The sequence below is a fragment of the Chaetodon trifascialis genome, chromosome 4, assembly GCF_039877785.1.
Source record: "Chaetodon trifascialis isolate fChaTrf1 chromosome 4, fChaTrf1.hap1, whole genome shotgun sequence".
In the NCBI taxonomy this organism is placed as follows: Eukaryota; Metazoa; Chordata; class Actinopteri; order Chaetodontiformes; family Chaetodontidae; genus Chaetodon; species Chaetodon trifascialis.
This window is the reverse complement of record NC_092059.1, coordinates 18,854,792-18,869,963: the sequence shown is the minus strand read 5'-3', so window position 1 is coordinate 18,869,963 and position 15,172 is coordinate 18,854,792. Positions and strand designations below refer to the sequence as shown.

General features: G+C 43.9%; 1 protein-coding gene across 5 annotated transcripts in view; it reads left to right on the top strand.

The window, feature by feature from the left end:
- The window catches only part of pde4ba (phosphodiesterase 4B, cAMP-specific a), a 164,895-nt gene extending 154,142 nt beyond the window's left edge, over positions 1–10,753 (top strand). For 4 of the 5 annotated variants that reach the window (XM_070960293.1, XM_070960294.1, XM_070960295.1 and 1 more), the window contains 8 exons: positions 3,956–4,049; positions 7,447–7,730; positions 7,833–7,997; positions 8,669–8,768; positions 8,896–9,050; positions 9,169–9,291; positions 9,887–10,069; positions 10,180–10,753. In XM_070960293.1, coding sequence (XP_070816394.1) covers positions 3,956–4,049; positions 7,447–7,730; positions 7,833–7,997; positions 8,669–8,768; positions 8,896–9,050; positions 9,169–9,291; positions 9,887–10,069; positions 10,180–10,614 — 1,539 coding nt within the window. In that variant the 3' untranslated portion in view covers positions 10,615–10,753. Of the gene's footprint in view, positions 1–2,526; positions 3,103–3,955; positions 4,050–7,446; positions 7,731–7,832; positions 7,998–8,668; positions 8,769–8,895; positions 9,051–9,168; positions 9,292–9,886; positions 10,070–10,179 lie in introns of those variants that run through there. The other variant, XM_070960296.1, reaches the window with a different exon arrangement.
- Positions 10,754–15,172: the final 4,419 nt, after the last annotated feature.

Genomic DNA, 15,172 nt, shown 5'->3' with positions numbered 1-15,172 from the left:
ATTTTGATTTCAATTGAAGCTTTAAAGAGTTGTTACATTTAAAAAAATATATATGTTCAGGTGAAAAAGTGTAAGATCAGTGAAATTGCTTTACTCTTCAATACTTACACACCCTCATCAGTGTATACCTTGATTGTTTGAAAGACTTACAAACATCTGTTTTTACCATTTGATAGAAAAAGAGGATTTAAACAGGTTTATCCATAAATTAAGTTTCTGTCACTGCAGGGTTATGGGGTCAATGCTCTCTGAACAGGGCAGGCTGCTCTACGGCACACTGAGCATAGTGCACCCACTAGTGGCTCAAAGGCACAACTTCAGTGTGAAGAAACACCTCGGATGACAATCACTGATGATTTCCAGCAGGGACTATACACAGGAAAGAAGCTGCACTGATTCAAGCCAGACTTAACAAAACAGCAATCGACCACAGGAGGTTAAAATGTGTCACATGTTTGGACACAGAGAGAAAGGGAATAGGAAAGATGCTTAAGAATGGGAAGAAGTGAATGGGTTATATGGATATATAGTATGTGGGTATGTGAGAAAAAGATATCCACAGAGCTCTAACACTAATCTCCCTCCAGTGTCATGGTGTCAGTGGGAGGTAAAGAGGCTTCCCGTCTGTCCCTGAATGAATGATAACATGAAACACGCTCTGGCAATAACACATTCATACAGAAACATATAGGCATGAGTGTGTAAAACGCGCATGTGACATGTCAGCATCAACTGTGCTTAACTGTAGATAAGAGCGTTTGTAGGCTGCTGCTGTGTGTGCGTGTGTACTGAGGCATTTCTTTCAGCCTCTGGGGAAGCATAGCTCTTCAACACATTGCAGAAACATCCCCCACTGTTATTTCTGGTTTCTTTATATATTATGCAGTGGGCTATTATATAAAGAGCTGCCTCCTCTCTCTCTCTCTCTCTCTCTCTCTCTCTCTCTCTCTCTCTCTCTCTTTTGCGCTCTTTTCTTGCGTCCTACCTCCCTGCTTCTGGTTCTTTCCCTCAGTGGGAGGATAATCCGGAATCCTCTCGGGGAAGCTTTGATCTCCCCCTCATCTTTCCAAACTGGAACACACACACGAACATCGGACTGAGAGGTTCTCTGGGAACTTCTGTTTACAGGTTCCCATGGATTGGCTCTGGAGTGACGAGAACTGTTTTCTCATTGGCGAAGCATTGCAGCCGTCCTTGAGGTCTTCACAAACAGAAGTTGTGACTAAATTGACAAAAGCACGAATGAAATTGGTCAGTGGTCCTGATGTAACAGTGTGTTCCACTCAGGTGGCCCGAGCCTTGTGCGCTGCTGCAGTATCAACACCTGCTCCAAGGGCAGCCCATTGATTCTGCCAGGGAGGCAGGCAGACAGAGAGATTGATGACTCTGTTGGCAAGTGGCAGCCGTGAGAGAAATTGACATGTAAGTGGTGGATAGTGAGGGAGAGACGGAGACAGAGGGGAGGAGGGGGGAGCGATTTTCAGTCTGCGCATCGGTGGATGCGAGCAGAGGCGATGTGTGTGGTGTGTCCTCGTGACAGCTCAGCAGCTACACCACATGTCTGCCTGGGAAGGAGAGGGGGAAGCCTCTCCTCTCTTCTCTCCTCCTTTCAGAGCAGACTCACACTGCCCGCCTGATGCTGTTGCCATGGCGTTGGGGTGTTCTGGTAATTGCCGTGCACACTTCCTCACAGGCAGAGAGAAAAAAACCATGGGCTGTTGTCACCTAAATTGACGAAGGATGCAATTATATCCCATCTCTCCTTTCCCCTCCCCCTTCCTCTGACCGTCTTCCCCACTCTCTTGTTGTCTCTCGGTTGTTAAAAATAGCCTTCCACAGACACCCTGACAGCATCTAATATTGGAACTGGGATGCGGATAATGAACAGGCTTATGAGTTCTCCACAATGGCCGCTGCACTGGGGGTGTCAAGAGACAACAGAGGACTCAGAAGAGGGAGAGGGAAGGGAGCAGATGATAATGGCAATAAAAATACAGTCGCTGTACTCAACTTTCTCAACCCTCATTGTTTTACTGCAGAGGGGAGGCGTAGCTGTACGGCTCCATGACATTCCCTCACAATGGTTGACTTCATAAAAAATGGCTTTTAGTGGGGCTGGGAATTGAAGAGGATGGGATTTCTCTGCAGCAGTTGCACAGCTGGAAAAGAGAGAAGAGAGGAAAAGTCTGGAGTCCATGTCTGGATTTTATACGTCAATCACTCAAACATCCCTTCTGAAACTCATGTATACACCAATGCCAAGCTGTAATTAGGGCTCCCCCCTTCTCCCCACTTTCTGTCAAATCATGTGTTCTGAATAGAGCGTGTTGCTGGGGCTGGCAGACTACAGCAGGGGAAAAAGAGACAGAAGAGAGAGAGAGGGAGGGAGGGAACAAAAAAGAGAGAAACATGGAGAGAGAGAGAGAGAGAGAGAGAGAGAGAGAGAGAGAGAGAGAGAGAGAGAGAGAGAGAGAGAGAGAGAGAGAGAGAGAGAGAGAGAGAAGCAAGGTAGGAGGGGGAGTGAGCGCTACAGCAGTGAGAGCAGTGAAGCAAGACAAATCCAGTGGAGGAACCCCCCCTCCAGTCAGATGAACATTGCTGCCTCACTCCCTCCTCCTCCTCCTCCTCCTCCTCCTGTCTCCATCGCCGTTTTTTCCCCTCCTCCTCCTCGGTTCTTCTCCATTATTCATCAGTGCGCTGAGAGTCCCCAGCACACAGCTCCAGCAGCTGCTGCTCCAGCCGATCCACCGAGCCTGCTGGATCTCCTCCTCACTTAGCCTGGCTACAGCGCTGACTTTGTCCTCCATCTGTCCGTCCATCCATCCATCTATCCCCAGGCATGGAGACTCAGAGCTGGCCCTTTTCTGCTGCTGAGAGGGAGAGTGAGCCATCATCAAGCTGCTCTCTTAGCCGCTGAGAAGAGAATCACTAGAGGAGAGAAGAGAGGATTTTTGTCCTTTTTGGCGTTGAAAGAATCCTGTTCGTCTGCCTCTATTTTTATTTGATTGGATTACAGTTCTGGCTTTGTGTAGGAACGAGAAAACGGGGTCCAAAATGCCTGAAGCCAATTACCTGCTGTCGGTGTCTTGGGGTTACATTAAGGTGTGTGGCGCTTATCTACGTAGCTTGTCGGGATATCACCCTCATTTCATTGTCCCTCTGTGCTGTGTTGCTGTTGCACTAAGGGCCAATTCTAAGGGAATTCAGCATGTTGATAATGATTTTTGTGAAGCTCTTTAGGATACTGTGTTACCCTAATTGCACCAAAAGACATTTCCATCATGGTTGGGGGGGGGGGGGTGTCTGACAGAATGGTGTTTTGTGGCTCAGGCTCCATCTTGAGCCCTCTGCAGAGCTGTGTGTCTGTTTGTATATGTGTTAGTGTGCATGTGTGTGCACGCGCATGCATCAGTCTGTCATAAACAGCTGCTACTGCAGTGCCTGGGTCTCCGTGTACTGTCAAATTCATCTGTTTCCGTCAGCTATTTCATCTATCTAAAACTGTTGATGATAAAGAAAGTACATGAAAATCAGCAAATGTTGGAGCGAAGAGGAATGGAGGAAGCAGTGTGCAGATTTTCCTCTTGACATCATTGAAATTCTTGCACACTGACGCAAGTAAAACAGTTAAATAGGTCCCAAAAATGTGATTCAGCGTCATAAAACTGTAAATTGGTTGCAGGGGGTGAATTGAGGGGCATTAAAAGGTGATGGCCTCCCCACTGGTAACACAAATAATGATCCGCACCCTAATTAATTGCAGGGAAAATGGAGGGGAAAATAAGACGTGTCCCCTGACTGATTGAAGCTGTAATTAAATACTATTCTAGAGCTGGTGTAATGAAACTGGGTACTGCTGCATTTTCCATGGAATGTTGTACCATAATTTGTCCCGGGTTTTTACTCAGTGGAAACTGACGACATTTTTTCTCCCCCCCCCCTTTCTCTCTCGCAGTTCAAGAGAATGTTGAATCGGGAGTTGACGCACCTATCTGAGATGAGTCGGTCCGGGAATCAGGTTTCCGAATTCATCTCCAACACCTTCCTGGGTAAAGTCTTGAAAGTGTACATGCACTCAAAAATCACACTAACAAATTCACCAATTTGGTCTTTAGAATCCACCTTAAATCACCACAAGCTAAAACTATGAACTGTAATGTTGACCAAAAACATCCAAATATCAGCCAGTAATTTGTTGCTCACACAGATCCACACTTGTCTGTTTTTGCTGCAGTGTTTTTGTGGAGGTTCAGTCTTGTACATGATGTTAAGCTGTGTAAGTTGCTCTGGCAGGCTTTTCTGTGGGGGCGTACCATAAAACACTGCGCCATTAAGCTTTGTCGAGATGTTTACGGCATTCTGCTCGAAATGTAGTAAAAACTGTACGTTTCTTAAAGTATTGAGAGAAAGAAAAATATATTAAGGTTGCTGGCTGCTGTAAAAAGTGCCATTTGAGTGACAAGGGAGCTTGTTAGCCAGAATCAGGGTAAGTGGGTTGGAACTGGATGCTGACAGCGTGGGTCGCACATTGAAAATCTGAGAATGGATGGCCATTTATATTGTCTTCAGGACCATTGCTTCTTCTATCGTCTTCTTTTGTTGTCAGCCACATGTACAAAATATTTCATGGCTCTGGCATCAAACCACACAATGAACTGACTGTAGGGAAAAAAATAGCCTCAACCAGCGCGAGTGAGACTATCCACAGATTTCTTCAAATGGATCACAAGTTGGCTTTTGGTTAATGTGTGATTTCCACAGAAGCATGACGATAGCTAGAGTACAGATACACAAAGCTGAGGAATAGATAAGTGAATGAGTTGAAGGTAACATGGTTTGACAAACAAGTACGTCAAGGTATTTAAGATTATTTATAGACACCGTGCTTCCGATCAATTGGCATCCTGATCCGGTGTAGGGTTTTAGTGGATCCCTCACCACCGGATCATAGAGAGCGAGAGCAGGGCTGAGGAGAGACGGCATGGATGGGGGGGGTGGGGGCTGACTGCAGTGGAGGAGAAAATAGAGGTACAGAGGAACCCCCTTTGCTGGCAGAGAGATGAGCTCGGCAGATTGTGTGACTCATCACCGTCTTAATGCATCTCTGTGAGCAGGGACACCTTGTTGTCCCTCCACCTCTCCCTCCCCCGTTGCTGCCCCGAGAATCCAGACAGAGATCACTATCACTATGATAAAGAAATCAGGATTACCGTCCTGGTGGTAGAAAAAAAAAACACTGCTAACATAAATGGAGATGGGGTAAAAACAGCTGGCCCGGTTTGGCCTCAGCTGACCAGTAGGACTGTTTAATCCTCCCATCCATTAAGATTAGTATCACATCAGTAATACACTTATTTCTGCTTTATTTTTTTTTTGGAAATAAGGCTCAGAGAAATGACATTTTCCTGCCGTATGCCTGGTTCTGCAGAGGTCGTTCAAATTCAAATATCTGGTTTTTAAATGTTCCCGTTGACTGGTAAAACAGTGCTCATGGAGCCTGGATAATTCCCATGACAAAAAAAGATCCAAGGGTTTCTCATGGAGGATGATTTCAAAACAGGCTTTCTGACTTTCCATTCAGGACTGTTGGCCGACAGCATGCTGGCCATTCACGTGTGCCTTCCCCCTGCCGCAGCTGTCCTCGCAACATAATTCTGTCATAATTCCCTTTGATCGGCCAACAGCTGAACACACCTAGTTTTGGGAAAACGCTGAGGGGAAAAAAATGTCCCCAAAAAGCACCTCCGACCTTCCCGACTGAATCTGGGTCTCTCATAGGAGAGCATATGGAGTGGATAAAAAAGAATCCAATGAAAATGAAATAGATGTAGGAGGTGACAGAGGAGTTGGAAGGAGAAGGGAGAAAAAGGAAAGAAAGAACAGAGCGAGATACAACAGCTACTTCATGTGCTTAAGATTTTTTTGGCAGGGAAATCAGTGAAAAAACAGAGAAAAAGGAAAAGATAGAAGACGGACTGTCCACGTGACCAGCTGACACATTACAGGCCAAACTGTGGCAGAGAGAGTTATAATATGGAGAACAGCATCATGATAACGGTGCTCAAGGCGCTCCTGAGCAGTTTATCATATCAAGTCAACTGTGGAACAGAGTGCATGCCATTTACTGTCTATTGCCACTTACATGCTGATGTAGAAATGGATGATAAGACCGACACTGCGAACGGGTCTGTCTCCCAATCTGATCTCTCACACACACACACACACACACACACACACACACACACACACACACACACACACACACACACACACACACACACACACACACACACACACACACACACACACACACACACACAGCACAGTGGTGATAATGATGGCTTGTAATAAATTAGAGGGCAATATATTGCTCTTCCCCTTGTTTCCCACGCAGCACATGTCTGAGAGCGCTTAATTGCCCATTCTCAATTACCACTGGAGGACTGAGGAGAGAGCAAGAGACAGAGAGAAAAGCAGAGAAAACAGTGCAAGAGAGAGAGTGGGAGAGCATGAGAGTGAAAGTGATTATTTGAATTACAGCTGGTAATTGAATAACCCTCCACAGGGGAAGGCTGATAGGCCAGCGATGAGCTGCGTCGAGGCTTGAAAGAAAGAGTGCACAGCTCACATACATGCCGATAGCCGGTCCCTGCAGGATTTCATTCAGTTCCTTTGTGACTGCAGTAAACACGAGGGCCTGGTTGGTTATTACAAGAAACTTGGCATGTTTTCTGCATTTATTTTTGGATGAAGTGTGAATCCTGCCGTATTATTTATAATTGTTTTTTCAAAGGAGCATTTTATGAAAGCCTTTCAGTTTTTATTCCTGGACTTATTATTCACTTTATCTGAGGCCACACCAAATGTAGTGGAACAGAATGACAAAAATAAAATAAACCAAGCATAAAAGTACCACTCTATACTAAGTGATTTGATAAAGCTGTGAAAGATGCGGCAGCTTATTGAATGGCCGACTTCATGGAGCTGCCTTAACTGTGTAGAAGCCCCAGCACTCCGGCTGTCAATGGGCTGACCTATGAGAGTGAAAAGAACAGGAGATGAGATGTGAGCCACCTGCTGAGAGATGGGGGAAAAAAAGCGCTGCCAGGGAGGGAGGGGGGTAGAGACGAATGAACAGTGGGAGCTCAGAGAGAGACTGCAGGTGGAAGACGGGGAGCATGAATGAACAAATGAATGGATGGACAGATGATGAATAAATGAGTGAATCAATAAATCCCTCAGGAACTAACCGGCTGCAGGTGTTTCTATGGTGCACCTGTGTCCTCAGGCTGCCTACACACTAACTCATTTTTTATTGAGAAATAGATCACAACCCAGACTTGGGTTGTATGAAGTTAAATAAAAATCTATAATTATAGTCCAGTCTTCCTCACAATGCCCACACTTTTCTGAAAACAACCAATCTCTTCTTTTCCCCTCCCTCAGACAAACAGAATGAAGTGGAGATCCCGTCGCCAACGTCCAAGACGCGAGAGAAGAAGAAGCAGCAGAAGCAACAGCTGATGACACAGATCAGCGGGGTCAAGAAGGTTTCCCATGGGCCCTCGCTCTCCAGCAGCAGCATCTCCCGCTTCGGTGTTAAGACAGATAAGGAGGAGCTGCTGTCCAAAGAGCTGGAGGACCTCAACAAGTGGGGTCTGAACATCTTCACGGTTTCAGAGTATTCCCACAACCGGCCTCTTACCTGCATCATGTATGCCATCTTCCAGGTATGAACCGTCTTCACTCACTGTCCGTAACCTTTGTCTTTTGTTTAATTACTGCTGAAATTATCCACACTTATTCCTAATTCTATTCTGATGTTCTTCTAGGAGCGAGACCTGTTAAAGACATTTAAGATCCCCATGGATACGTTTGTTGCCTACATGATGACATTGGAAGATCACTATCATTCAGATGTGGCCTACCATAACAGCCTGCATGCTGCTGACGTAGCCCAGTCCACACACATCCTGCTCTCCACCCCAGCCTTGGATGTAAGTTCTAATATAAAGTGAAATACTGCAGTCTCAGTTTTTAGTACCTCAGATCAGGCTCTTGTTTCATTATGTAATTGGCGTACATGTTTCAACTCTGGAGGCTGAAAAATTTCCCCACCTCTGACTTTGGGCACCCGAGTGCAACCGCAGAAATAAGGGGGAAAAAACTCAATTAGAGAATGAGCTCTTACATCACCTGATGTGCCACTTTCCTGGATCGCCACAGCAGCTTTGAAGAGCTCAACATCCTTCCATTGAATCATCTTTTCCTCCCTCTCCACTTGCACCGTGTTACTCAGAGAACTTCCCTTCTTTCCTTCATGCCTTATTTGATTTTTCCTGCGTGTATTTTCTCACAGCTCTCCTTAAGCTGGAGTAGCTTGCGAGACAATGCACATGCAGGTCAGAGCACCCCGGTTACTCTCCTTGCTATCTGTCATCTGTGGAAACGAGCAGACACAGTGTTAGACTCCATTTCTTGATTAAAATCAAGATTCAAAATGTGATGTTAACTTGCAAACCCAGTCTGGAAGCTTGTCATGTACAGCCCTGGGTCTGTTATACCTCACACAATGCTCTGGAAATCAACAGTTAGCCAACAGATGCTAAGCTGATACCATTTTTATCCTCAGAAATAGTTAAATGTTCTTTTTCTTTCTCTTTCACAGGCAGTCTTCACAGATCTTGAGATCCTAGCAGCCATTTTTGCTGCAGCTATCCATGATGTTGACCACCCTGGAGTATCAAACCAATTCCTAATCAATACCAGTAAGTCAACACAGGACTAAGACATATAGTAATAAGACTAATTTGTTCCTATCTTCGAAAATACACAAACTGGTGTTTTCAACAACAAAGACTGAAATATTAAAATCTCTTTTTAACGCCTTGGCAGACTCTGAGCTGGCGTTGATGTACAACGATGAGTCTGTGCTTGAGAACCATCACTTGGCTGTGGGATTCAAGCTACTGCAGGAGGACAACTGTGATATCTTCCAGAACCTCACGAAGAAGCAGCGACAGTCCCTGCGCAAGATGGTCATCGACATGGTAAGATATCACGACTCACATTCTTCCTCTTCTGATGTCATCTTGAGTTAAATCATAACCTGTGTGCGCCATCTAAATGCTGAGGATGTTTTTTTTTTTTTTCCTCTCCGTTATTCAGGTTTTAGCCACTGACATGTCCAAACACATGAGTCTGCTGGCTGATCTGAAGACAATGGTGGAGACGAAGAAGGTGACGAGCTCTGGAGTGCTGCTGCTGGACAATTACACCGACAGGATACAGGTAGGTTCTGGTTTTTGTGACGCAATTTCTTAACTTGTAAAAAACACAACAGTGAACTTACATTACAAGCCCTCCACCTCCCTTTTACCTGCTTTTAATAGCTCTGATCAATAGCCAGTGTTGGCAGAGGTTGCTCAGCCAATGGTCATTAGCCAGACTCCTACATAGCTGACCTCTGCTCCCACTGTCACTCTATCCATCTTCTTTTTGCCTTTAAGTGCTCCCCACACTCTCCCTCTAAAGATCTTTCCATGATTCCTTGTTTATTAGGCTTCCTTTGACAACAAAGACCACTATGGCCTAAAAACCAACAAAACGCCACAAAACAAATGAAGTAATGGAGAGGAAAGCTGATTACATACAAGATTCCATGTAGAAGGAAAGAAAGCTGCAGCGTGTTCACACTGCAAATGTTGTCTTTAACGTATAATTTAACCTGCATTTTTGGAGTTTTGATTTGTTATCCGATTTTCACTTGTTCAAAATAAACTGAAAATAAACACTGCTGGATTTAGAGATTTTGGGGGGGAATAACAAAAACTGAAAATGATGAGCCCAGTTTACTTACTGAACTGCATTTCTGTATTATTTATAGGTGCTGCGTAACATGGTGCACTGTGCTGACCTGAGCAACCCCACTAAGTCCCTGGAGCTGTATCGTCAGTGGACTGATCGGATAATGGAGGAGTTCTTCCACCAGGGAGACAGAGAGAGGGAGAGGGGGATGGAGATCAGCCCTATGTGTGATAAACACACAGCTTCAGTGGAGAAGAGCCAGGTATGCAATCAAGGATGCAGAAACTGCATTATGTACGAACGCAGATGTGCAAATTCACATATGTGCATCAGTACGAAAAGGATTTCAATTCCTGTTTCTCTCCTTCCCAGGTGGGCTTCATCGACTACATCGTGCACCCTCTGTGGGAGACCTGGGCCGATCTGGTCCACCCTGATGCCCAGGACATTCTGGACACGCTGGAGGACAACAGGAACTGGTATCAGAGCATGATCCCCCAGAGTCCCTCCCCACCCTTCTATGACCAGGGCACACACGGACACAGCGGAGGCAGTGGGGGGCAGGGAGGTGGGGAGAAGTTTCAGTTTGAGCTGACCTTGGAGGAGGAGGACTTGGATGGAATAGAGAAAGATGGTGATGAAGAAGAAGAAGAAGAAGAGTTAGAAGAGGAGGAGGATAGTCTAGAAGATACTCGGTCTCCTCCCCTGGACTATTTGGACGTTCAGGAGGATGAGGAGGGCAGCATGATGGAGCCCACGTCGGCAATAGAGATCGTGACACACGAGGCATCACCCACAGACACATAGGGCTTCCATCATCGGGCTCACATGGTGATTTGAAAGTTTTTTGGAAAAAGAGGAGAGATCCTCTTGCAGCTGTGCTTTTTAATAAGCCCACAGAAGCAAGGGCTTAGTTTCGTCCCGCATGGGGGCGTCTTGCACTTGGGTGTTTGAAGCCAGACATAGACGGCCAGTTTCAGTGAGGCGGCTTCAGAGTTCTCAGGAATAATTACTGCGAACATTTTAGTCTTGATGGACAGGCGAGACTGAGGGTGGAACTTGAAGGATTTCGGCCAGTTTGGGAAATGGTTACTTTTCTTTTCTGGGCTGGCATTAAATGGACATCGACACTACTGAGAGAAGTTTTGTACCTTAAGACTTTTTTACAGATATGATCTAGAAGTAGCATAGAGTAAGATCTACTGATGGAGACACATTTGTATAGCAAGAGAAAGTGTTTACTTTTTTCCTGTACCATTTGTCAAAGGACTTTTGTGTGCCTTTTTTACTATTGTCTTTATAATAGTTTTTTATTTATTGAACACTCTAGTATGTCTGTGAAATGTTTTTTTTTTTCTTATCTGAAAGAGCAAACTCTTTTTTGTATGTTAAAAAGAGAAGAGTCTTCCATGTATTGGGCAATAGAGAAATCCAAACAAACGTTGACAAACAACTCTCAGACAAACTCATCTGAATAGGTAAACATTAACACCTTCATCATATGCACATTTTGTGGCATCTGTTCTTCATTCTGAGCACAGTGGGTTTTTTTATGCGTGGAATTCAAAGGTCATGGGTCATGTTCCGTGTTTAGTTGGTTGCTCTGTCACGTGTCAGTCAATGAATGTCAACGTCACACTGAAATACATCATCTGTTTTCATACTTCATCTCTTTCTACATCTTTTCTCTCCTTTGTCACAGTCTGCAGACCATTGGGGCTTTTAATGCAAAACGCTCATTGATCATATGAAATCCAACACTATGTGGACAAGTATTCCTGCTAAACTGTCAGTAAAATGAATGTGACGTTTCATTTAGCCAATTATTGTCATGTAGGTATGAAATAGAGGTTAAACCATAATAACCTACCACCAGATAATGTCAGCAGAAAAATAAGCAGGTCTAAAAACATACACCTCGATGAACTCTTTAGGTCTATGATAAAATCAGAAATGAAGTCTGCCAAGGACGAAATGCACAACAGCTATTTTTAGCCCACAGGTATGCTGCAGTCTTAATAATCCTGTTAGTTGGAACTGGTCCTGACCCCAGACCCGTCTGATGTAACGCCCCCTGCCCCTTTGCAATCAGGCCCAGACCAGATGATTAAAGGTGCTGTTAGAGCTGCCTGTCTGAAAGGCGCTCTCATACCCTCATCAGCGCCACTATTGACATGGTTTACAAACCCCTCTGGGCTCCACAGACACGACCCCAAAACAATCAGGCCGGCTATTTCTTCCTCACGATAAAAATCCCTTAAGTGCAACGTCTGCTCATTGACGTCAATTGAATTTTTTCCCTTCCCCCTCCACTGTATCAGGTTTCCAGGACAGTGGGGTTATTAGGATTTGGCACAGATGGAATAGCTGGATTCTGCATGGCAGACTGTGCCCTTTTCAAAAAAGTGGAGTAATTAGGTTCTCTAGGTTTAAAACAAACCAAAAAATATCTTTTTTTGTTTGTTCCTTCACGAACGCGATGAGGAATATGATTTGAAAATTGTTTGCAGACTTCACATTTCTGCTCCTGCGGCTTCCAGGACTAATTTTTATGGTTGTTCTGGTTGCATCTATAATCACATCTCTCCATTTTCATATTGGTTTACTGATAAACTCAAAGGTACTTCTTCTAATTTCACTCCAGCATGCTTAAGTGGCAAACCTTTGTGTGCAGTATATGTGTGGAAGGATTTGAATGTGTGTGTGTGTGTGTGTGTGTGTGTGTGTGTGTGTGTGTGTGTGTGTGTGTGTGTGTGTGTGTGTGTGTGTGTGTGTGCGTGTGCGTGTGCGCGTGTGCGCGCGTGCGTGCGTGTGTGTGTGTTGACTTTGTCGTCAGGCCTTACCCCCATCACTCCCCACCTTTGTCTCTACTGTTTGTTGCTAGGAGCTCAAGTTGGTCCTTTTTGCTGTTTATAACAGTGTGTATTTATTCTATACTTAAAGCTTGTACATAAGAAATACTGGTTCAGTGTAAAATCTATTTTAATTTATATGCACTTGCATTACCTGGAAGTGGTGGTGTCTAATGTGTAGAAGACTCTGGATTAGAGTCTTTTTATATATGTATTATATATTGTTTTTATATACATACAAATATATATAAATATATCTAAATATATATTCGCACAATGTTTTGAGTGCCCAGCAGAGCAGCAGCTAGAGACAAGTTGTTGGTGTCACATGAGAACCTTGTAACCCCAAAGTAACATTTCATGTTTTTATTTTACCTAAAGGTTGAAATTGTCTTTCAATGTATCGTCACTGACAAGAAAATGAAAAACTTTATGTTTAGCTTCTGACGCATAAATGTTAAACCAAAAAAGCTCTCATTTTTTAATCACTTTCAAATCTTAATTACCATTATGGTATTTGTTCATGCTGTTAAAGTTCAGCTTAGTTACGTTTCTTAAATAAATCGCCCAAATTTCATAAAGGATTTTTGTTTTTTACATCATTTTTGTAGTTTTTGTAGCTACAAGGTTTTCATCTGACAGCAGCAATTTGGTAACCCAGAGGCAACATAGAGGACATGTTAAACTGCATCGGCTTGGATATAGGATACATACAAGCTAGCTGAGGAACACAGAAGCTGAGTCAATGCTTGGTATCAAAGTGCATAAAAGGCTTATTTTCTCTCAGCGGCTTGTCACAACTGAAGCTTTTCCACCCAGCATTTGAATGCAGATTGCTGATATATGAGGCCAGATACAGGTTCGACTGACAAACACAACGCGATTGTCTCCTTTTACACTTAGCGCACTTCATGTAAAAGTAGATAACACGGGGATTGTATTGGTAGCATGCTACAATACGCCCGGCACTGATGTGAATCTTTCTGAATTAACAACAAAACATGATCTTATGTAACTGATTGTGCTAATGTGTGAACTCTTTCTGACCAAACTTGTTAGCAGTTTTGAAATTCAAATTTGTCAGTATTAACATTGTTTATCTATGTTCAAGCTTTTTTTGGTCATAGTTGTGTCCAAATGGTTAGCCAGATTTAGCACTATCTGCATGAGAGATGGGTTTTTTTAATTGTCAATAATATGTTCAAGTCCACCAGGTGTTGCAGGTGGGTTATTAAATGTTTCACACAATGTATGGTATTATATTGTATATTGTGTTCAAAAATAAATCTGAAATACTTTTTCTATTAAGTGATTAAAAGCAAAGCATGAATATATTTCTTCTGTTTTGGATTTTTTATTCCCCCTCATGGCCCAAATGTCTTAACTCCATGTGTGAACAACTAATTCTGGTGGGTTCCCACATGTTTGTCATGTTTCATTAGGCTGTGCCCCCATACAAAACGGCATTAACTGAGCACCTGGGTCCTCTAGTGTGTAAAACCCTATCAACAATGAGCAAAAATCCCTGCTAGTGGCCCCTAGAGGTCTGTACTTCTGCTGACACGCAAGCTGACCAAAGAGCTGGGAACCAATTTCCTATCCAAACAGCACTGCCATGCAAATGTCAAAACTCCAGAAGATGGAGAGCAACTCTCTCTTCAGGTTTTCATTAGCTACATCAAACATGTGAACAAGACTCGTATGTGAACTATTGTTTCAATGAATTGTCTACAAAGTGTCAGAAAAGTACAAAAATGCCCATCACAGGCTCGAGAAGATGTCTTCCAGTTGCTTGCTTTGTCAAATGCCTCGTCAAATACTGGACTAACGTTGGGGAGAGGAGGAGCAGGAGAATTCCGCAGCAACGAGATATGACTCATGGTACGCTGTTTGACTGGAATACTGTCTGAGAGTCTGGGATTGGATTAATTCAATTGTGCTTCTGTCTTAAAAGTCTAAGTTTATGTTCCCACTGTTAGCCCACCACAATCTATATAAAAAAAATAATAAAGCCACTGAAGGTCAGCAGATCCGGTCCTGTCCTGTGAGAAAAAACCCTGTCAACCTCAAACCTTACGACAGAGCTCTTCAGCGAAATAGAACAGAGATTATTATGTTACTCTTCATTCTCTAGATGTCACTGCGTTTGCTGCATCATCACAGAGGTTCAGCTCTAATGTGCTGAGACGGGAACACAGTGTGACACAGACTCAGAACCACAGCCTACACACAATGTGACAGGAGTGTCCTGATGTGACATAAGGCCTTCACACACACGCACACACACACAAATGCACATTCAGTAAGTAGCTCTCATTTCTGCTCAGGGGTGCACGCGTGCGCACACACACACACAGGCGTGTTTCCGTCACTTTGGCGACATTGCACAGACTTACATTCATTTCTTAGAGATTTACGCTAACCATGACCATAAGCACTACTTGCCTAACCCTGATCCAAACCTTAACCGTAACCCAAGTCCTCACCCTAAAATTTCATGATTTACATTATGG